Below are 24,467 nucleotides of genomic sequence, written 5' to 3'. Positions count from 1 at the left end.
TCATCTTTGACGGTCTGGATGAATGTCGACCTCCTCTGGACTTCCTCAACACTGAGATCCTGACTGATGTTACAGAGTCCACCTCAGTGGGTGTGATGCTGACAAACCTCATCAGGGGGAATCTGCTTCCCTCTGCTCGCCTCTGGATAACCACCCGACCTGCAGCAGCCAATCAGATCCCTCCTGGGTGTGTTGACATGGTGACAGAGGTCAGAGGGTTCACTGACGCCCAGAAGGAGGAGTACTTCAGGAAGAGATTCAGAGATGAGGAGCAGGCCAGTAGAATCATCTCCCACATCAGGAGATCACGAAGCCTCCACATCATGTGTCACATCCCAGTCTTCTGCTGGATCACTGCTACAGTTCTGAAGGACGTGTTGAAGACCAGAGAGGGAGGAGGGCTGCCCAAGACCCTGACTGAGATGTACATCCACTTCCTGGTGGTTCAGTCCAAACAGAAGAATGTCAAGTATGATGGAAGAACTGAGACGGATCAAACCTGGAGTCCAGAGACCAGGAAGATGATTGAGTCTCTGGGAAAACTGGCTTTTGAGCAGCTGCAGAAAGGCAACCTGATCTTCTATGAATCAGACCTGACAGAGTGTGGCATCGATATCAACGCAGCCTCAGTGGTCTCAGGAGTGTTCACGCAGATCTTTAAAGAGGAGAGTGGACTGTACCAGGACAAGGTGTTCTGCTTCGTCCATCTGAGTGTTCAGGAGTTTCTGGCTGCTCTTCATGTCCATCTGACCTTCACGGACTCTGGAGTCAACCTGCTGGCAGAAGAACAAACATCATCAACACAGTTGTACCAGAGTGCTGTGGACAAGGCCTTACAGAGTCCAAATGGACACCTGGACTTGTTCCTCCGCTTCCTCCTGGGTCTTTCTCTGCAGACCAACCAGAATCTCCTACGAGGTCTACTACCACAGACAGGAAGTAGCTCAGAAACCAATCGGGAAACAGTGTGGTACATCAAGAAGAAGATGGATGAGGATCTGTCTGCAGAGAGAAGCATCAATCTGTTCCACTGTCTGAATGAACTGAATGATCGTTCTCTAGTGGAACAGATCCAGCGGTACATGAGATCAGGACGTCTCTCCACAGATAAACTGTCTCCTGCTCAGTGGTCAGCTCTGGTCTTCATCTTACTGTCATCAGAAGAAGATCTGGACGTGTTTGACCTGAAGAAATACTCTGCTTCAGAGGAGTCTCTTCTGAGGCTGCTGCCAGTGGTCAAAGCCTCCAAAAAAGCTCTGTATGTCAATAAATACTCTGCCATCTTTTTACAAAAGGAGTTAATAATAAATAACTTCCTGTTGTCCTTCCAGGCTGAGTGACTGTAACCTGTCAGGGAGAAGCTGTGAAGCTCTGTCCTCAGTTCTCAGCTCCCAGTCCTCTAGTCTGAGAGAGCTGGACCTGAGTAACAACAAGCTGCAGGATTCAGGAGTGGAGCTGGTCTCTGATGGACTGAAGAGTCCACACTGCACACTGGAGACTCTCAGGTCAGACCAACTTACTGTTTGTCTTTAATTTGATGATGTTTCTATATACTTTAAGCTTTGTTTAATTTAAACAGCCCTTCTCATGTCAGGACTAATTTCAGAAGGTCTTTGAATGTTTCCTAAGTATTTTTTTTGTATTCATAATCATATGTCACAAAGCCTGAAATATGAATTGTTGCTGAGTTCTAGAAATATTTTTTTTATTTTATTATCATGTGACTTTGATACCTGGTTCAGTCTTGATTAGTTATCTGCAACTTGTTTAGAATTATACAGAAAGGACTTAAACTGAAAAAGGATTTAATATACTAAATCTATAAATTCCAGACTCAACATTTAAACCTACAGATGTTACCTGTCTTGTTTCCTGTTGTCTCTCCAGGCTGAGTCTCTGTAACTTGTCAGAGAGAAGCTGTGAAGCTCTGTCCTCAGTTCTCAGCTCCCAGTCCTCTAGTCTGAGAGAGCTGGACCTGAGTACCAACAACCTGCAGGATTCAGGAGTGGAGCTGGTTTCTGATGGACTGAAGAGTCCACACTGCACTCTGGAGACTCTTAGGTCAGGATTCATTAACCCGTTCAACTGATGACCATTTAAACTCTGACTAACTTTAGTTGATAAACAGCTGACGTGTAGCTTTGTGTCTGTTGATGTGATGAACTTTAGCAGTAGTTTTGAGACTCAATAATTAAATCCTGCAGATGATTTTAAAGATTATTCAAAGTCTGGACTAAAATGATCCTGGACAACAAGCAAAGAAAGAACTAGCACATGGCTCCACGTGTTGACAGAGGCTTCCTGTGTGTTGTTCTGTGTGTTTCCAGTCTGTCAGGCTGTCTGATCTCAGAGGAAGGCTGTTCTTCTCTGGTCTCAGCTCTGAGCTCCAACCCCTCCCATCTGAGAGAGCTGGACCTGAGCTACAATCATCCAGGAGACTCAGGAGTGAAGCTGCTGTCAGCGGGACTGAAGGATCCTCTCTGGAGACTGGACACTCTCAGGTACACACACTGATCAACAAGAAGGAGATATTAGTGGAGGACGTTTTAAAGGAGAACATCTCCAGGAACTAAAAGCATAACTCCCTTTGTTAATAGTTGATGGAGTTTGGACAGATATCTTAAGAAACATATTTTTTCCTCTTTCCTGGGATCAAATCAGTTTCACTACGCAAAGAGAGAAATGTTAAACAAACATGATCTTGACTTTCCTCCATAAACACTAATATAATAATACACACTAATATAATACACACTAATATAATAATACACACTAATATAATACACACTAATATAATAATACACACTAATCTAATAATACACATACTAATACAGAGTCATTGCCTGCTTCATGGCTGAGGGGTTAGGGTTAGGTTAGCTGGTTGCTTATTGGCTGTTGGTTATCCTTGTTGCTTATTGGCTGTTGGTTATCCTTGTTGCTTATTGGCTGTTGGTTATCCTTATTGCTTATTGGCTGTTGGTTATCCTTGTTGCTTATTGGCTGTTGGTTATCCTTGTTGCTTATTGGCGGTTGGTTATCCTTGTTGCTTATTGGCTGTTGGTTATCCTTGTTGCTTATTGGCTGTTGGTTATCCTTTGGGGGATTTATCTCGTTGCTGAAGGCCGTTTCCAGAGTTTGCTGCTGCAGTTCTTCCTTTTAGCTTTCGTAAATTCGTTGAGCTCTTTAGCGTGACGCATCTTCAAATGTTTAATTAAGTTGCTGCTGTTGAAATTTGCAACTCTCGTGCTGCCCCTCTAAACTGCTTCTCTGGATATGTTACATGTTGCCGTCTTACCGGTGGGAACATCCACCGTAGAGTCCTAGCAAACTGCCGACATGATGCACTAATGTTAGCTTGTTTTAAGGAGGCGTTAGGTGATCAGTTCTTCTTCGCCCCTCTAAAACAGCAGCGCAACTATTTTAAGAGCAGCGAAGAAGAACTGTGTCCGAGCTAACGGAGCTAACCAGTAAATAGATTCCTATTTCTAATAGTTTACCTGGTGTCGGATCGGTGCCTGTACTCCAGTACTCGATGATACCGATGCCATTTTCAGCAGTATCGGAGGCATTTCTGATACTGGCATCAGAATCAGAACTTCTCTACATGTTGTAGATCCAGATTAAAGACCTGGTCCTTCTGCTGTTACCCAACCCTTAGAGAGAGAGACAGGTCAGAGAGAAAGAGACAGGTAAGAGAGAGAGAGACAAGTTAGAGAGAGAGACAGGTTAGAGAATGACAGGTTAGAGAGAGATAGGTTAGAGAGAGAGAGAGACAGTTTAAAGAGAGACAGTTAGAGAGAGAGACAGGTAAGAGAGAGCGAGACAGGTTAGAGAGAGAGACAGGTCAGAGAGAGAGAGACAGGTTAGAGAGAGAGGTTAGAAAGAGACAGGTTACAGAGAGAGAGACAAGTTAGAGAGAGAGACAGGTTAGAGAGAGAGAGACAGGTTAGAGAGAGAGAGACAGGTTAGAGAGAGAGAGACAGGTTAGAGAGAGAGAGACAGGTTAGAGAGAGAGAGACAGGTTAGAGAGAGAGAGACAGGTTAGAGTGAACCCATCTGTGTGAGTGAGTGATGTAATGCCCCCCCCCCCTCCTTTCAGGGTGGAGCCTGCTGGAGTCAGATGGTTGACACCAGGTCTGAGGAAGTGTAAGTGTGTTTTTAATTTCATTCATCAGACTGTGACATCACTCATTCAACCCTGTGATGTCATCACCAAAGAGCTGATTGGTTAATAACTGCAGCTGTGTTGTGTCTCGTTGTCTCCGTCAGATTCCTGTGAACTCACAGTCGACACCAACACGGTGGACAGGAACCTCAAACTGTCTGACAACAACAGGACGGTGACCCGGGTGGAGGAGGATCAGCCATATCCTGGTCATCCAGAGAGGTTTGAGTCCTGGTCTCAGCTGCTGTGTAGAGATGGTCTGACTGGTCGCTGTTACTGGGAGGTCCAGACCAGAGGACGGGTTCTTATATCAGTGAGTTACAGAGGAATCAGGAGGAGAGGAGACATTAGAGACTGTGTGTTTGGATCTAATGATCAGTCCTGGAGTCTGGTCTGTGATGATGGTTACTATGTCCGTCACAATGACATAGGAACCTCCATCTCCGTCCCCCATGTCTCTGGTAGAGTAGCAGTGTATGTGGACTGTCCTGCTGGCTCTCTGTCCTTCTACACAGTCTCCTCTGACTCACTGATCCACCTCCACACCTTCAACACCTCATTCACTCAGACCCTCTATCCTGGGTTTGGGATCTGGTCTGGTTCCTCAATGTCTCTGAGTCCTGTGTAGGACGGAGAGTCTCCTCCTGTCCCTCACTGCTGATCAGCTGAGTCTGGACAGGATCACACACAAACACACACACACACACACACACACACACACACACCACACACACACACACACACACACACACCACACACACACACACCAACCACAGACAGACAGACACACACACACAACCACGGACAGACACACACACACACACCACACACACACACACACACACACACACAACCACAGACTGAGTACACAACACAAAACTTCAAAATAAAAGCACTTCCTGTGTCGGTTTGCAGGAAAATTAAATTCCTGATATATATATATATATATATATATATATATATATATATAAGGTTGTGTACCTCTTCACATATCAGCTGTAAACCAAGTACTGTAAATACTGTAATACTGAGTTTTAATCACTATAATCTTCTTTAGACAACTTTAGTTTGAAACTAAACATGAAGTTCTTATTCCAGAGCTTTACTACCATTTTACAACAACGCAGTACTGGAGTACAACAGGGAGGTACTTTTACTAGAGTATCTTCATTTTCTCCTACTTGCCTATTGTACGTTTTAATAATATATTTGTATAGTTTTACTTTGCATATTCATGTACATGTTACTATATATGATGAGTATCATAACTGGAACTGTAGAAACGCCGTGGACTTGTCTCATGTTAGTTTGAGTTCTGTATCTTTTCACAATAAAAGCATGAAGTTCCTGTGAGAGTTTGTGGTCTTTCTGTTTAACTTTTAAAGTCAGTGGGGGGGGGGGTGGGGGGGGGGGTCATCGAGGACTTGTTTGCTGATCAGGATTTCTTTCTAATTATCTTAGTGTTACTTTAATAACATCCAGACCAGAGACTGTATATATGAATATTATAGTAATATTTACAGTCTATGATCTGAACACTTTCTTAGTCAGCACAACTACATGGAGGGTGCAGGTGCATTATGGGTAAACCTGCCAATCAGAAGGTTGGTGCTTCGATGGTGGTGATGGTGGTTCCTGTCAAAGTGTCCTTGGGCAAGACACTGAACCCCGAGTTGCCCCCGATGCTGCCCTGTTGGTGTGTGAACGGTTCCTGTACCCCCCCACGTAGTAAGAAGATATCCGAGACTCAAGAGAACTCGAAGCAAAATGTCCCAACTAAACACCAGGGAGACCGGCCAGCCCTTCTACATCCCTGGTCTTACCTGGACCAGGAGGTTGGTAGCCAGGAAGACCGGCCAACCCTTCTACATCCCTGGTCGTACCTGGACCAGGAGGTTGGTAGCCAGGAAGACCGGCCAGCCCTTCTACATCCCTGGTCGTACGTGGACCAGGAGGTTGGTAGCCAGGGAGACCGGCCAACCCTTCTACATCCCTGGTCGTACCTGGACCAGGAGGTTGGTAGCCAGGAAGACCGCCAACCCTTCTACATCCCTGGTCCTACCTGGACCAGGAGGATGGTAGCCAGGAAGACCGGCCAGCCCTTCTACATCCCTGGTCCTACCTGGACCAGGAGGTTGGTAGCCAGGAAGACCGGCCAGCCCTTCTACATCCCTGGTCGTACCTGGACCAGGGATTTTTTGAGAGGACCACCTCTGCACGGGTGAACTGGGCTAAGAGTGAGGCCTTGCTGGTGGGTCGGTGGAGAGATACAGCGGTGCCCAGTCTGCCAGGGGGACTTTAGTGGGGTAAAGAAGGGTTAAAAGTTTTGGGGGTGTTTTGGGGTACGGAGGGGTTTGTGCAGAAGAACTGGGAGGGAGTGAGGGAGAAGGTGTGCGCTCGGTTGTCTAAATGGTGGTGGTTGCTACCTCGGCTGTCCTATAGGGGCAGAGTTTTGGTTAACTCTGCTACATTCATATGACAGCTTTAGTTCCTAGTTCCTTTAGTTCCTAGTTCCTTCAGTTACTAAATCCTTTAGTTACTAGTTACTTTAGTTACTCCGTTACGTACAGCTTTAGTTACTAGTTCTCTTAGTTACTAGTTCCTTTCGTTACCAGTTACTTTAGTTACTTTGCTACATTCATCTGACAGTTTTAGTTACTAGTTCCGTTAGTTACTAGTTACTTAAGTTACTCCTATACATTCACCTGACAGATACTAGTTACTTTAGTTACTAGTTACTTTAGTTACTAGTTTCTAAAGTTACTCTGCTACATTCATCTGACAGCCTTAGTTACTAGTTCCGTTAGTTACTAGTTACTTTAGTTACTCCAATACATTCACCTGACAGATACTATTTCCTTTAGTTACTAGTTACTTTAGTTACTCCGTTACGTTCATCTGACAGCTTTAGTTACTAGTTCTGTTAGTTACTAGTTCCTTTAGTTACTTGTTCCTTTAGTTACTTGTTCCTTTAGTTCCTAGTTCCTTTAGTTACTAATTCCTTTAGTTACTTGTTCCTTTAGTTACTTGTTCCTTTAGTTACTTGTTCCTTTAGTTACTAGGGTTAAAATCTTTATCAGATCCACGGGCGTAGCCAAAATAGAAGCTTTCACTATTTTCGGATATTTTTTTTGGGCAAAACACTCAATTCACTATTTGAGAAAATAATCCGCAAAATCAACAACAATGAGAACGATTGTTAGTTGTAGTCCCGATGTTTTATTCTGCAATTCTGCCATTGGTATTTTTCTTACAAGACTTTATGATTAGCATTTTTATTTCATGGTGAACCCGGCCCTCGGCGACCTGCCGGCCTTCCTGGTCCAGGACGGGGGGGCTGGACTCTGGCTTCATGATCGCGCACTGCACTGCTGCTACCTTAGGTGAGATGTTGCTATACTTGGAATTCCAAGTAATGACAACAACACTGTCTGCGCATCCACATGACACAAGCCTTCTGTGATCGCGTGCACCCTTCCTCCCTGCGCGCAGTTGCTAGCAGCCAAGGAGGACATGGAGGACAAAAAAAAGCATGATGGACTCTTCAGAGGAGGTCCTCGTCTTCACTCGAGAGACATCCAGAGAGAGTTGTGTGTTGTCCTCCCGAGTCAAAACGGACAAAGATTTGACATTTTTTTTCACTTTTTTAGACATATACCTAATGTTTGAGTTAAAAAAGCAGAAATTATGAATTATTTTGACTAATAGTCAAGATCAGAGGAATGAAAGTGATTCATTTTATTTACAAAGAGCGTTGTAAAGAATCCATTTTTTTGGTAATTTGGTTGAAAAGAATTTTTTTTTTTTTTAAAGGGTCAAATTTGAAAAATGTGACATTTTTTAAAGGGTCAAATTTGAAAAATATGCAAATATTTGACATTTTTTAAAGGGTCAAATTTGAAAAATTGACAAACATTTGAAATTTTTTAAAGGGTCAAGTTTGAAAAGTGACAATAATTTGACATTTTTGTCCCTTTTTTAGTCATAAACCTAATATTTGAGTTAAAAAAAGCAGAAATTGTGAATTCTTTTGACTAAATAGTCAAGATCAGAGAAATGAAAGTGATCAATTGTATCAATTTTTTGGGTAATTTGGTTAAAAGGAAAGCCATATTTTCAGATGTAGACATAGATATGCATTTTAAAAAGGGGTCAAATTTGACCTGAATTAGCTTTGTAGCAACTGCAATAATGGCTCGACTGTAACAGACGAAGCTCTAACGATCCATTTCAACAGTGTCCGAGACCAAGGCTCTCTGCCACCCGTCCTCCGTGGACTCCCTGTCCACCAGCAGAGCGACGGAGGACCACGTGTCCATGGGGGGCTGGGCCACGCTCAAAGCCCTGGAGGTGGTGGACCACGTGGAGCAAGGTGACGGACACAGGTCCACAGCATGCGCCTGTCCCAGGAACTGAACCCGGGTCTCGTTGTGTTGCAGTGCTGGCCATAGACCTGCCGGCTGCCTGCCAGGCTCTGGAGTTCCTGGGTTCCCTGAAGACCAGCGCCCCTCTGGAGAAGGACCACGAGCTGCTGCGCTCTGTGGTCAGGTACAGAAAACATTCACATAAGACATGACATCAAAAGAGAAGATGCAGATCACACATTGATGGAATAAATCGATGTTTCCCAAACTTAGGGTCGGGACCCAAAATGGGTCACAGACCCGTTTTGTCGCCAATTGGCAGAGTAACATGCATATTGATCTCTGGCTTTTCGACTCTAGCATACCTGAAAAACAAATACAGAAACAGACTAAATGCTCAGAATGACCTCAGCATGACCTCAGCATGACCTCATCATGACCTCAGCATGACCTCAGCATGACCTCAGAATGACCTCAGCATGACCTCAGAATGACCTCAGCATGACCTCAGAATGACCTCGGATTGACCTCAGCATGACCTCAGCATGACCTCAGCATGACCTCAGCATGACCTCAGCATGACCTCAGAATGGGGCACTTTCAAAAACCGATCCTGGACTAGATCAGCTGGTTGATATCTCTAACCAGACACACACATCTCATTAAATTCAAGTCAGCATTATTTAAATTTAAATTATTTTTAAAATGTTGGTGTTGGTCCTGAGGGACGATGGGAGGGGACAGACACACAAGAAGGACAATAGAGACCTTTTCTGTTTTTGTTTACTTTTATAATGGAATAAATATACTTCATATACATTTAAATTCATGGTTTGTTCCGTCTTTTGTCCACAGTTTAAAAATGTAGATGTTACAATGATTCACTGTGTACTTTTGTAAATTTGGGTCCCGGGGAGACACCAAATTTCTCTTTTGGGTCTTGAGCTGAAAAAGGTTTGGGAACAAGTGGAATAAATCAGACGTGTTATTGTTCTTAGCACAAGTTGGCAGAGAAAAAACGCAGGTTTCTGTGTTTTTAGATTATTGTTTGGGGCTTTTTCCCTTTATTATTTAGTAGTATTTCGTGGCCACAAGTTAGTATATTCTGGCAACAAGTTATTTGTTATTTTAGAGAAGAAGCCTCAGATCCGAAACCACCTAATTTAGCCCTGACGACTTTAAAGTTAGTTTGTGTTTTTGTTTTTAAAGTTATGACTTAGCGTCAAACTGGAAGATCATATAAATGTTTCAGTTTGTTCATGTTTCAAATAAGTTTCTTAAATTTTTTTGGGGATTATCAGAAATGTCCGTTAACTTTCCGGAAAAGGTGGTAATTTTCTATTTTATGCAAGGACATTTTTTTACAGTGAACAGTTAGAATACAGAATAATTCTCTCTTTCTTGCTCAGCATATATGCATATATATCATGGTAGCAATGCGCCAAGGTACAAATGCACCTGGCTGTTAAAGGGAATGGGAGATGACACTCTGATTGGCTTATTGCAAGTTACGCCCAAAACGCACCTCTGATTACCAAGTCCCAGGGCCCAAACGCACCTCTGATTACTAAGTCCCAGGGCCCAAAACGCACCTTTGATTACTAAGTCCCAGGGCCCAAACGCACCTCTGATTAATAAGTCCCAGGCCCAAAACGCACCTCTGATTAATAAGTCCCAGGGCCCAAACGCACCTCTGATTACTAAGTCCTAGGGCCCAAACGCACCTCTGATTACTATGTCCCAGGGCCCAAAACGCACCTCTGATTACTGAGTCCCAGGGCCCAGCAACGCACCTCTGATTACTAAGTCCAGGGCCCAGCAACGCACCTCTGATTACTAAGTCCCAGGGCCCAGCAACGCACCTCTGATTACTAAGTCCCAGGGCCCAAACGCACCTCTGATTACTAAGTCCCAGGGCCCAAACGCACCTCTGATTACTAAATCCCAGGGCCCAAAACGCACCTCTGATTACTAAGTCCCAGGGCCCAAAACGCACCTCTGATTACTAAGTCCCAGGGCCCAGCAACGCACCTCTGATTACTATGTCCCAGGGCCCAAACGCACCTCTGATTACTATGTCCCAGGGCCCAAACGCACCTCTGATTACTAAATCCCAGGGCCCAAAACGTAATTCTGATTACTAAGTCCCAGGGCCCAAACGCACCTCTGATTACTAAGTCCCAGGGCCCAAAACGCACCTCTGATTACTAAGTCCCAGGGCCCAGCAACGCACCTCTGATTACTATGTCCCAGGGCCCAAACACACCTCTGATTACTATGTCCCAGGGCCCAAACGCACCTCTGATTACTAAATCCCAGGGCCCAAAACGTAACTCTGATTACTAAGTCCCAGGGCCCAAACGCACCTCCGATTACTAAGTCCCAGGGCCCAAAACGCACCTCTGATTACTAAGTCCCAGGGCCCAAATGCACCTCTGATTACTAAGTCCCAGGGCCCAAAATGCACCTCTGATTACTAAGTCCCAGGGCCCAAAACGCACCTCTGATTACTAAGTCCCAGGGCCCAGCAACGCACCTCTGATTATTGAAGACACTAAGTCCCAGGGCCTCTGAAAACAGCCACATAGGTCTCTGAGCAGTTTGGACTTTTCCTTCCTAGAAGCAGGAAACTCAGAAACACATTACGATAAATCATGTTGCTTGGCCGGAGTTGTATGAGGACGTCATTAATCAGCGTTGTCTCTCCAGTCCTTGGGACAAAGACCGCGTCATGAGTGCCGACGTCGAAGCTGCTCACGCGCTCGTCAGACAGCGAAAGGCACGTCCGCCCCAAAGCTATCATACCTATCATTTTACTGGAGTGGTGTGATGACCCTGCAATGTTTAACAATTATAGACCAGTTTCTGTGTTACCAGCCCTGTCCAAGGTTCTTGAAAAACTTGATTACACAAGATTAATCCAACATCTGGACAAAAATAATATGTTATATGCTCACCAGCATGGTTTTAGGAAACAACACTCTACTTACATGGCACTTCTCCATTTTTTGACTGAAATATACAAAATAAAAAGATAGAAAAGAAAATACTGAAGGTATTTTTCTGGATCTTTCAAAAGCATTTGATACCGTTAATCACTTCATTCTATTAAAAAAACTCTCACATTATGGTTTACGTAACAAGTCCCTACTCTGGTTCACCAGGTATCTTTCAGACCGGTTTCTAACTGTCAGCTATAATGGGACAGATCTCCCCCACCCCCCTTTCCCTTCGGTGTGGCGTACCACAGGGCTCCATCTTGGGTCCCTTGTTATTTATATTATATGTTAATGACCTTCCTAATGTCTCAGATAAACTTTCTAACATTTTATTTGCAGATGATACAAGTGTGTTTTACTCCCATAAAAACCCTGAAATTTTAATAAAAGTAGTTAATGAAGAACTTGACCAGTTATCTACTTGGTTCAAGTCCAACAAACTGTCTCTCAACATCTAAAAAAAACAAGTTATATATTTTTTGGTATTAAGTCTGATACGTTTAAATCTTCAATGAAAATTCAAACTGATAATATCTCCATTAATAATGTTAAACTGCTCGTTTCCTCGGCGTTATATTAGATGACTCTTTATCCTGGAAACCTCACATTAGAGCCACAAGGACTAAATTAGCCAAAGTGGTCGGAAAAACTCGGCACCTGATGACCAAAGAAGTTGCGATCATGTTGTATTATTCAATGTTGTATCCATATATCAATTACTGCAATGTAGCTTGGGCTAGCACCCCCCCCCCCCCCCCCCCCCAACTGAACTGGAATCTTTTTTCGACTTCAGAAGCTTTAAGAATAATATTTAGTGTTAATCGTAGACGACCCATTACAGGGTTATGATATTACCGAAGGGACCAAACTGATGAAAAAGGGGGTGGAGTTATGATATATGTAAGAAACACCATCCGTTGCAATGAGATTCAATTGCAAAATCCATGTGATCTAGAAGGTGTAGCCTTGAATATGATTCTTTCACCACAGATGTCCTACACCCTTGTAGTCATTTACCGACCACCTTCCTCAAACATTAGCTTCTGTAAAAAACTCAAGACGGTATTATGTCAACTTGATTTTAAGAAAGAAATAATCATAATGGGTGACTTCAACTTAAACTGGGAAGATAAGTCCTCAAGAATGAAGCTCAAGCAAATTACTGATGGTTTTAATCTGGTTCAGTTGGTTAAAGGTCCAACACGCATAACAAATGGCACCAGTACCCAAATCGACCTCATATTTAGTAACAGACCAGAAAGGATCACAAAATCATTCAATCGGATCATAATATGGTGCTCGTATCAAGCAAACTCACTTGCAGGCGGTTTACAAACACTGGCGATAAGGAATTTTTAGGTATCCCGAAAAACAAACAAGAGGACTTCAAAGCAGCCACGAAAAACATAAACTGGGAGGAGCTACTTCCTGAAAATGATTTAGAAATTACCAGTCAAATCTTTACTGAAAAATTGCAATCTACAGTTAATGAATTTTTTATTTGAATTAAATATAAAAACAAGAAACAGGGTCTTCCCTGGGTGAATGAGAAAGTCCTAAAATTAATGAAGGAGCGGGACAATGCTTTAAAAATAGCCATAAAGTCAAAGATGTCCCACAATAGGCATAACTTCGTTAGGCTAAGATACAAAGTAACTAGTGAACTGAGAAAAGCAAAGGCAGACTTTTTCATCATAATTATTGAAAATTCAAATGGTAACTCAAAAGCCAAATGGAGTCAGATTCAAAAATTAACCGGTCAAAACATTAGTATAACTAAGCCAATTGTACTAAAAGCAAATGACACAATCTTGAAGTGTCCGACCAATGTGGCACAGGCCTTTATTCAGTACTTTGTTGAGTCAGTAGACACTATTGCCCAAAGTTTAGCAATACAACAAAACAATCCATGTACAGCTAATACTACAGAGCCAGCACTAACACTGAGACCAGTATCAGAGGACGAGGTTATAAAAACAGTTACATCTCTCTAAACCATCAAGGGCTAAGGATGTCTATGGTATGGATACACTTATTCTGAAAGGGATCAGCTCTTCAATAGTTACCCCACTAACACACATAATCAATACTTCACTGGCCCAAGGATGGTTTCCAGATTCATTGAAGCCTGCTGTTGTGGCCCCTGTATTCAAAGGTGGTGACCCGCTACTGACCTCCAACTATAGGCCCATCAGTGTTGTACCTGAAGTATCCACGGTATCTGAAAAACTGATTAACAAACAAATCATCGACCATCTCAACAACAGCTCCTTTCCACTGCACCCAATGCAATTTGGATTCAGGGCCAACTACTGGACTGAAACGGCTACATGTTACTACATGTTACTTCATAGAAAAAGTTCCGGCATCACTGGATAAAGGCGGGGTTGTTGGGGCTGTGTTCCTTGACTTAAAGAAAGCATTTGACACAGTTAATCATGACATCCTGTTGTATAAATTACTGAATTTCAATTTCTCTTCATCTTGGTCAATCTTATCAAATCTTATCTCTCACCCCGCTCTCAACATGTCAAAATTGGTACCCATGAATCAAACTTACTTGGTCTTTCCACCGGGGTCCCGCAGGGATCCATACTTGGCCCAACCCTTTTTAGCATATATGTTAATGATCTACCTTCTGTTTCTGGAAAGTGTGATATTTTAATGTATGCTGATGATACAGTTATTTTTACTCATGGTAAGACTGCTGAAGAGGTTGCAATCAAGCTAACAGATGTGCTAGTGAAGGTCACATCTGGCTTAACCACTGTTGTTTGCAACTGAATCTTTCAAAAACAGTCTGTATGTTTATTACCAAAAGCAGTTTTTATGTTCATTACCAAAAACAGTCTGTATGATCATTACCAAAAACAGTTTGTATGTTCATTACCAAAAACAGTCTGTATGTTCATTACCAAAAACAGTCTGTATGTTCATTACCAAAAACAGTCTGTATGTTCATTACCAAAAACAGTCTGTATGTTCATTACCAAAAACAGTCTGTATGTTCATTACCAAAAACAGTCTGTATGTTCATTACCAAAAACAGTCTGTATGTTCATTACCAACGGCTCCCACATAGACGCAGAGCAAGACATTTCCATTTCAGGACACAGACTAATGGTTGTCTCAGAATACAAGTATTTAGGAATGCACTTATGGCGTTTTTCCACTGCTGGTAACAGCTCGACTCAACTCGCCTCGACTCGCCTCTACTCGACTCGACACATTCTGCGTCCGTTTTCCGTTGCAGATTGAGTAACGCCTCAGCGTGGCTGGTAACCATAGCTATGCGTGATGATGTCATTTTCAACGCGACTCACCCTAACCCTCATTTAAGAGTTATGTTAAGAAATGGATGATTGAAAATCAACACTGACGCTGGTCCAACAATAACTCGATCATCCATTTTAGATTTTATTTGCTTATCTGGTTTATTCGATTGTTGTGATTTAACATTGTAATTTTTAACCTTTTGTCTATTGTATAAATATCTTCATTGTATTATAACTGTTTATTATTTTAGGATGTTTATTATTTTAGGATGCCTAATAACATCTGGCTAGGGGACTGCCGATGAAAACTAGCCTATGGCTAACTCGGGTACGCTTACATTTGCTTCGAATGTTGATCAGTGTACATTGTCCCCTTTTAGACTAAACAAATAAATGAAAATTAAAAATTAAAAATAAGAATAATATTTAGTGTTAAACGTAGACGACCCCCCCCCCCCCCCCAATCATTTACTCAGGCTAGTATTCTTAGTGTTTATCAAGTGAATCAACTTCAAACTGCTTCATTTGTTTATAGCTCTATAAAGAAGTTATTTCCAGCACCTTTGTAATATTTTTACTTTTAATAATGAGTTTCATCAGTATCCGACGCGTAGTGGTCTTATTAGGCCCCCCCCTACGCTGGTACGACTCAAACCCAGTTCAGTGTATTGTATAGATAACATTATATTATGATTATGTTATATATATATATATATATATTATAGTATTATTATATATATATATATATACAACATAATATATTATATATATCTTAAATGTAATTTACTCTGTGGAGGTCTGCAGGGTCCTGCAGGTTGGACTCTGTGGAGGTCTACAGGGTCCTGCAGGTTGGACTCTGTGGAGGTCTACAGGGTCCTGCAGGTTGGAGTCTGTGGAGGTCTCCAGGGTCCTGCAGGTTGGACTCTGTGGAGGTCTGACAGGGTCTGGGCCACTCTAGGTTTTAGTTTGCTGTCGTGATTTTCTAGACTGTTGTTCCTCCTTCATTTAAAAATGAACCTTAAAGCTCTTATTGTGAAAGTACTTCCTGCCAGGTGGGGCTGTGACTCATCAGGAAATAACTCACCTGAGTTGTTGATCGGGACAGTTTGGACTGGTTGAAGAAACAGTCGAGTGAGGCTGAGACGCAGTTCTTCCTCTCGGAGTGGAGCTCCAGATGAAGGGTTAGGAGGTAAGATCCACTCTCATTTTAATGGGGGGGGGGGGTTAGGAGGTAAGATCCACTCTCATTTTAATGGGGGGGGGTTAGGAGGTAAGATACTCTCATTTTGATGGGGGGGGGGTGTTCCAAAGGGTGGGGGGGCGCCCACTGCATGGTGGGGTTGTTCCATAGGGGGGGGTGGGGGGGGCGCCCACTGCGAAGGCTCTATGGCCCTTATTTTTTAGCTTTGATCTCGGGACGTCCGAGAGCAGCTGATCGGTCGACCTCAGCGTTCTGACTGGAGAATGATGTCATCAGAGATCAGCTGATAAGGAGGCGCCAGACCATTTAAGGCCTTGAAAACATGCAATAAAATCTTAAAATCTCTCCTGTAACGGACAGGTGGCCAGAGGAGGGAGGACCAGACCGGCGTTAGGGGTTCACGTTGTTTAGTTTTAGTTAAAAGGCGAGCAGCTGGTTTTGGACTAACTGGAGCCGGTTTGAAGGTTTCTGGTCTAGACCCAAATATAAAGAATTACAATAGTCCAGCCCAGCAGTGATGAAAGCATGGAGGACTTTATCAAGGTCTTTGGAAGGAAGATAGGCCTTATTTATATTTGGTATTTTAGCTAGAAGTCTTCTTCTTATAATGTTTGTGTGTGTGTGTGTGTGTGTGTGTGTGTGTGTGTGTGTGTGTGTGTGTGTGTGTGTGTGTGTGTGTGTGTGTGTGAGATCAGCTAACAGGACCAACCTGTCTGATCAGGGGACCCAGCACACCTGGTCACGTGTTAGACGCCTACACAGTCTCCGCTGTCTCAAACCTGTGTGTGTGTGTGTGTGTGTGTGTGTGTGTGTGTGTGTGTGTGTGTGGGGTGGGGGTGGGTTCGTCTCCACCAGCAGGAAGTCAGACCCAACAGGGCTCTACTGTTTAGAGCCTTTCAAAATAAAATGCAGGGGCCTAAATGCCTCTGTTACTGTAGTAGTGCTGTGTGGAGGACGAGGACCAGGACAGGAAGCTGAGACTGAGTCTTAATGGAGTCTTGTCTCCATTAGAGGACAGAAAGATTAAGTGGATGTGACACATGCCTTTGGTGTGGGAGATCAGGGTTCGATTCCCACTGCCATACATCAGCCAATGTGTCCCCGAGCAAGACCTGTAACCCTAGTGTCTCCAGAGGCGTGGGACCTCTGCCATGTCTCTCAGGTGTAAGTGTCTCTGGATGAAAGCGTCCGCTGAAGGACATGTAATGTAACGTAATAGTGAAGGACAGAAATCCTACAGCCACCAGCTTCACTCTTTATTATCTGCTGGATAGCTTCTAGTTTCTGGAGATCTTCCTCTCTTTCTAACAGGACCCATCAGAGACCAGACCCTGCTGAACCTGAGCCCAGCTGTGTGTCCATGAAGAGCCACCGGTCCACGGAGACACCCCCCCTTTAAAAACAAGGAGACCTGTAATGGAGCAAAAAAGTGTGAGGGAGACAATTGAAAAGGAGAGCAGGACAGTGGAAATAGAGAAGAGGAGAAGGAGGTGAGTTGTTCTGAAACCTCCAACAAGAAGTTGTGTTGTCTCATTGGGGGGGGGGGTGGGGCGGGGGCCTTGGAGGGGGTCTCTGTGTGATGATTGTGATTGGTCTAAAGAGATGCTGATGACCCAGAGTAGGTTGTTGTCCCATCCAGGAACGCTGTGAGGACTGGCCAGACCTTCCCCTGCAGAGCTGTGGAGGAGGAAGGTCTGGTTATAAGAGACTACTGAACATGACCCTCTATACATGTGATTTTCTATCAGGACCCATCAGAGACCAGACCATCCTGATCCTGATCCTGATCCTGATCCTGATCCTGATCCTGATCGTGAACACAGCTGTGTGTCCTTCAAGAGCGACTGGTCAAAGGAAGTCCTCTTTGTCTTTAAAGGAGAACAACCCTCTGCTGGAAGGAGGTGAGCTGTTAATAATATTATAATATTGCTGAGTCATGCTTTAACTTCTATGTCTTCAGAGAAGTTTTTGGAGTTTATTCTCAGCATCTTTCTTCTTCACATATATTTATATTCTCCATGTGAAATCTGTCTAGTAAGACCGGTCTTCACCTGTAGATCTCAGTTTAATACTGGACCTGGTCTGGACCAATAGGATCTGGTGTTGCAGCCCCATCAAAAAGCGTTTTAAATCTCCCGTAGCCATCGGCTAGGCTACAAATCAGGAATGTTCTTCTCCAACTGGGAATACCGGGATGTGTGGGCCTCAGAGTGCTTGTTCCAGGGTAATATCATGTGTAGCCACCCCCCCCAACTCTTCCCCCTCTGGAGAACCAGCGACCCTTGATAAGTGGTAGTGTCACCTGAGTCAGGACAATATTTGGCATGAGAAGACTATCGCCGCTTGAGTATGGACAGGCCAAGTTTCAGTGAGTGGCTTCATCAAAAGATTGCCCCCCAACCAGCAACCAGCCTCCAACAGTACCCTCAGTCCAGGTCAGCAGTTCTCCCCGACTACAGACAGGCCATCTAACCTCTGACCCCCCCCCCCCCCCCCCAATTGGCTGATGGTTTGCCATAATCGTTTTGAAGCCAACTGAAGGTTTTTCACAGTTGACTCCCCAAACTACTTCTCCCTATGAATGTTTGCTTCCACGACAACAGACGCTGCAGACCTCCTGCATCATGATCCCAGTCTGCTGCTCCTGGAGTCCTTCAGGACCACCATGTTGGAGCCCTTGTTGACTTCTTAGTTCTTTCTGTACATTCACAGTATGGTCAGCAGTACCACCAACTCTTTACTGTCAGGGGAAACCATCTGATTCTATTTTGTAATAACACTTTTAGTCACAGGACCTTTACCTTGTGTGTGTCTCTGTGTGGACAGACATGATGGGAGCTAATTCTTCCTGATTCCCCCACAGACTGGACCAGGAGAGCTCAGAAGGTCCCAGTGGTCAGTCTGCCCAGCAGCATCAAACCCACCTGGACTCCATCTTTATGGTCTGTACATGTACACCAACTACTTTTACATCTATTCTGTTCCCAGTCATCTCCATGCTGCCCTGTTCAGACCAGAGGGTCCTCAGTCTGTCCATCGTGGATCTGATGGTTGCTTCCATGATTTCAGTCTGATTGGCATTCATATAATCTTCTGTTCCAGATTCTGGAAGACGACATCGTCACTTTTGTGAAGAACGAGCTGAAGAAGATTCAGAAGCTTCTGAGACCAGAATGCCCAGAGAGTCAGAGGGAGGGTGAGGATGAAGAGCAGAGGAGCAGCAGAGAGGCGTTTCTGAAGATCACACTGCACTTCCTGAGGAGAATGAACCAGGACGGGCTGGCTGACCGTCTGCAGAGCAGTAAGAGGATTTCTCTAAAGATTTAACTTGCTGGACTAATGGGACGTTTACTAATGTCTCCAGAGAAGGGTCAGAGTATGTTCCTGTTTCTTTATAAATCACCTACTGATCTTCTTTGTTCTGTGTTCATTCAGGAAGTCCAGCAGGAGTTTGTAAGCGTAAACTCAAATCTAAGTTAGACAGGAAGTTCCAGAGTGTGTTTGAGGGGATTGCTAAAGCAGGAAACCAAATTGTTCTGGATCAGATGTTCACAGAGATCTACCTCCTGAAGGGAGGGGCTGCAGAGGTCAATGAAGAACATGAGGTCAGACAGATTGAAACAGCATCCTGGAAACCAGACAGACCAGAAACAATAATCAAACAAGAAGACATCTTTAAAACCCCACCTGGAAGAGATAAACCAATCAGAGCAGTGATGACAACGGGAGTGGCTGGCATCGGGAAAACAGTCTTAACACAGAAGTTCACTCTGGACTGGGCTGAAGGCAAAGCCAACCACGACATCCAGTTCTTATTCCCATTCACCTTCAGAGAGCTGAATGTGCTGAAAGAGAGAAAGTTCAGCTTGGTGGAACTTGTTGATCACTTCTTTAGTGAAACCAAAGAAGCAGGACTCAGCAGGTTTGAAGAGGTCCCGGTGGTCTTCATCTTTGATGGTCTGGATGAGTGTCGACTTCCACTGGACTTCCTCAACACTAAAATCCTGACTGATGTTACAAAGTCCACCTCAGTGGGTGTGCTGCTGACAAACCTCATCAGGGGGAATCTGCTTCCCTCTGCTCGCCTCTGGATAACCACCCGACCTGCAGCAGCCAATCAGATCCCTCCTGGGTGTGTTGACATGGTGACAGAGGTCAGAGGGTTCACTGACGCCCAGAAGGAGGAGTACTTCAGGAAGAGATTCAGAGATGAGGAGCAGGCCAGCAGAATCATCTCCCACATCAAGAGATCCCGAAGCCTCCACATCATGTGTCACATCCCAGTCTTCTGCTGGATCACTGCTACAGTTCTGGAGAAGGTGTTGAAGACCAGAGAGGGAGGAGAGCTGCCCAAGACCCTGACTGAGATGTACATCCACTTCCTGGTGGTTCAGTCCAAACAGAAGAATGTCAAGTATGATGGAAGAACTGAGACAGATCAAACCTGGAGTGCAAAAACCAGGAAGATGATCAAGTCTCTGGGAAAACTGGCTTTTGAGCAGCTGCAGAAAGGCAACCTGATCTTCTATGAATCAGACCTGACAGAGTGTGGCATCGATATCAGAGCAGCCTCAGTGGTCTCAGGAGTGTTCACACAGATCTTTAAAGAGGAGAGTGGACTGTACCAGGACAAGGTGTTCTGCTTCGTCCATCTGAGTGTTCAGGAGTTCCTTGCTGCTCTTCATGTCCATCTGACCTTCACTGACTCTGGAGTCAACCTTCTGGCTGAAGAACAAACAACATCCAAGCTGTCTAAATTCTTCAGAGTCAGACTAAAACAAACATCATCAGCACATTTCTACCAGAGAGCTGTGGACAAGGCCTTACAGAGTCTAAATGGACACCTGGACTTGTTCCTCCGCTTCCTCCTGGGTCTTTCACTGCAGACCAATCAGAGTCACCTACGAGGTCTGCTGACACAGACAGAAAGTAGCTCAGATACCAATCAGGAAACAGTGAAGTACATCAAGGAGAAGATGGATGAGGATCTGTCTGCAGAGAGAAGCATCGATCTGTTCCACTGTCTGAATGAACTGAATGATGGTTCTCTAGTGGAGCAGATCCAACAGTCCCTGAGTTCAGGAAGTCTCTCTGCAGATAAACTGTCTCCTGCTCAGTGGTCAGCTCTGGTCTTCATCTTACTGTCATCAGAAGAAGATCTGGACGTGTTTGACCTGAAGAAATACTCTGCTTCAGAGGAGGCTCTTCTGAGGCTGCTGCCAGTGGTCAAAGCCTCCAAAAAAGCTCTGTACGTCGGATTTATTCATCAATAAATACACTTTTTACAACATGAGTTAATAATAAATAACTTCTTGTTCTCTCTCCAGGCTGAGGGGCTGTAACCTGTCAGAGAGAAGCTGTGAAGCTCTGTCCTCAGTTCTCAGCTCCCAGTCCTCTAGTCTGAGAGAGCTGGACCTGAGTAACAACAACCTGCAGGATTCAGGAGGGAAGCTGATCTCTGATGGACTGAAGAGTCCACATTGCACACTGGAGACTCTCAGGTCAGGATTCATTAACCCGTTCAACTGATGACCATTTAAACTCTGACTAACTTTAGTTGATAAACAGATGACGTGTAGCTTTGTGTCTGTTGATGTGATGAACTTTAGCAGTAGTTTTGAGACTCAATAATTAAATCCTGGAGATGATTCTAAAGATTATTCAAAATCTGAACTAAAATGTACCTGGACAACAAGCAAAGAAAGAACTAGCACATGGCTCCCCGTGTTGACTGAGGCTTCCTGTGTGTTGTTCTGTGTGTTTCCAGTCTGTCAGGCTGTCTGATCTCAGAGGAAGGCTGTTCTTCTCTGGTCTCAGCTCTGAGCTCCAACCCCTCCCATCTGAGAGAGCTGGACCTGAGCTACAATCATCCAGGAGACTCAGGAGTGAAGCTGCTGTCAGCAGGACTGAAGGATCCTCTCTGGAGACTGGACACTCTCAGGTACACACACTGATCAACAAGAAGGAGATATTAGTGGAGGACGTTTTAAAGGAGAACATCTCCAGGAACTAAAATCATAACTCCCTTTGTTAGTAGGTGATGGAGTTTGGACAGATATCTGTCTGTGGTTTTAAAGAAACATCTTTTTTCCTCTTTCCTGGGATCAAACCAGTTTCACTACACAAAGAGAGGTCCAGGACAGGGTTAGCCTAGCTTAGCACAAGGCGATGTGCTTTCCTGTGTGGATGAAGCATTAATCTCCTCTTTAGGCAGACTAGTTATCTAGAGGTTTAAATGTCTGCTGCCGGTGCTGCATGGCTCACGTTATCGTTTAGAGACGTACTCTGACGTCTGGACCAGTTATTTCTCTAAGGTCCTCTTGTGCTGGGAGAGTACGACTCTAGATTCAAAAAGTCCCTCAAAACCCTCTTTCCTGGTTCCTGTGGTGTTTGAAGTGATGTACAGGGAGGAAGAGGAGGCTGCAGATCCAGAGAGAGGGACGGGGGTAGAGAGGGATCAGGAGGAGGAAGATGAAGAGGCCAGTTGTAAGGCTGATTTGTTAAAATAAAATAATAACAATATATAGTAGTTCATCAACATAAAATGTAGATATAGTTGAATGTGAAACAAACAGGATCTTGACTTTCCTCCATACACACTAATATAATAATCCACATTAATATAATACACACTAATATAATAATCTACATTAATATAATACACACTAATATAATAATCCACATTAATATAATACACACTAATATAATACACACTAATATAATCCACTACCAACATCCACCGTAGAGTCCTAGCAAACTGCCGACATGATGCGCTAATGCTAGCTTGTTTTAAGGAGGCGTTAGGTGATCAGTTCTTCTTCGCCCCTCCAAAACAGCAGCGCAACTATTTTAAGAGCAGCGAAGAAGAACTGTGTCCGAGCTAACGGAGCTAACCAGTAAATAGATTCCTATTTCTAATAGTTTACCTGGTGTCGGATCGGTGCCTGGACTCCAGTACTCGATGATACCGATGCCATTTTCAGCAGTATCAGAGGCATTTCTGATACTGGCATCAGAATCAGAACATCTCTACATGTAGTAGATCCAGATTAAAGACCTGGTCCTTCTGCTGTTACCAAACCCTTAGAGAGAGAGACAGGTTCCAGTCCACTCAGACTCTGATCCATGTAGTAATCCAGATGAAAGATCTGGTCCTTCTGCTGTTACCAAACCCTTAGAGAGAGAGAGACAGGTTGGCGAGAGAGAGACAGGTTAGAGAGAGAGACAGGTTAGAGAGAGAGACAGGTTAGAGAGAGAGAGACAGGTTAGAGAGAGAGACAGGTTAGAGAGAGAGAGAGAGACAGGTTAGAGAGAGAGACAGGTTGGGGAGAGAGAGATAGGTTGGAGAGAGAGAGACAGGTTAGAGAGAGAGAGAGACAGGTTGGAGAGAGAGAGACAGGTTAGAGAGAGAGACAAGTTAGAGAGAGAGAGACAGGTTAGAGAGAGAGACAGGTTAGAGAGAGAGAGACAGGTTAGAGAGAGAGAGAGACAGGTTAGAGAGAGACAGGTTAGAGAGAGAGACAGGTTAGAGAGAGAGACAGGTTAGAGTGAACCCAGCTGTGTGAGAGAGTGATGTAATGACCCCCCCCCCCCCCTCCTTTCAGGGTGGAGCCTGCTGGAGTCAGATGGTTGACACCAGGTCTGAGGAGTGTAAGTGTGTTTTAATTTCATTTCATCAGACTGTGACATCACTCATTCAACCCTGTGATGTCATCACCAAGAGCTGATTGGTTAATAACTGCAGCTGTGTTGTGTCTCGTTGTCTCCGTCAGATTCCTGTGAACTCACAGTCGACACCAACACGGTGGACAGGAACCTCAAACTGTCTGACAACAACAGGACGGTGACATGGGTGGAGGAGGATCAGCCATATCCTGGTCATCCAGAGAGGTTTAAGTCCTATCATCAGCTGCTGTGTAGAGAGGGTCTGACTGGTCCCTGTTACTGGGAGTCCAGACCAGAGGACTGGTTGATATATCAGTGTTACAGAGGAATCAGGAGGAGAGGAGACAGTGGAGACTGTTGGTTTGGATGTAATGATCAGTCCTGGAGTCTGGACTGCTCTGATGATCGTTACTATGTCCGTCACAATAACAGAGAAACCTCCGTCTCCGTCCCCCGTGTCTCTGGTAGAGTAGCAGTGTATGTGGACTGTCCTGCTGGCTCTCTGTCCTTCTACACAGTCTCCTCTGACTCACTGATCCACCTCCACACCTCAACACCTCATTCACTCAGACTCTCTATCCTGGGTTTAGGTTCTGGTCTCTGGTTCCTCAGTGTCTCTGAGTCCTGTGTAGGACGGAGAGTCTCCTCCTGTCCCTCACTGCTGATCAGCTGAGACTGGACAGGATCACACACACACACACACACACACACAACACAGACACACACACACACAGACAGACACACACACATACACACACACACCACAGACAGACAGACACCAACACACACACACACACA

General features: G+C 44.3%; 1 protein-coding gene and 1 long non-coding RNA gene across 2 annotated transcripts; both read left to right on the top strand.

The window, feature by feature from the left end:
* The first annotated feature begins 217 nt into the window (after positions 1–217).
* Positions 218–24,342, top strand: LOC116679094 (NLR family CARD domain-containing protein 3-like). Its single transcript, XM_032508803.1, has 10 exons — positions 218–1,258; positions 1,332–1,505; positions 18,868–18,946; positions 19,107–19,305; positions 19,440–21,252; positions 21,332–21,505; positions 21,772–21,945; positions 23,609–23,653; positions 23,775–24,133; positions 24,260–24,342. Exons 1-10 carry the CDS (start codon positions 324–326, stop codon positions 24,340–24,342), a joined length of 4,035 nt encoding a protein of 1,344 aa, XP_032364694.1. The 5' UTR covers positions 218–323.
* LOC116679096 (uncharacterized) lies at positions 2,064–11,851 on the top strand. The gene is made up of 3 exons (XR_004329443.1): positions 2,064–2,155; positions 3,773–3,775; positions 11,841–11,851. It is a non-coding gene; the product is annotated as an uncharacterized LOC116679096 (long non-coding RNA).
* Positions 24,343–24,467: the final 125 nt, after the last annotated feature.

This window comes from Etheostoma spectabile, unplaced genomic scaffold (genome assembly GCF_008692095.1).
Source record: "Etheostoma spectabile isolate EspeVRDwgs_2016 unplaced genomic scaffold, UIUC_Espe_1.0 scaffold00009333, whole genome shotgun sequence".
Classification (NCBI taxonomy): Eukaryota; Metazoa; Chordata; class Actinopteri; order Perciformes; family Percidae; genus Etheostoma; species Etheostoma spectabile.
Note: the sequence above shows the minus strand (reverse complement) of the source record. Positions and strands in the feature narration are given on the sequence as shown.

Coding starts and splice junctions, on each gene's coding strand:
- LOC116679094 (XM_032508803.1), top strand. CDS start 324: ATGTGTCACATCCCAGTCTTCTGCTGGATCACTGCTACAGTTCTGAAG. Junction 18,947..19,106: donor ACCTGGACTCCATCTTTATG/GTCTGTACATGT, acceptor CTTCTGTTCCAG/ATTCTGGAAGACGACATCGT. Junction 23,654..23,774: donor TTGACACCAGGTCTGAGGAG/TGTAAGTGTGTT, acceptor GTTGTCTCCGTC/AGATTCCTGTGAACTCACAG.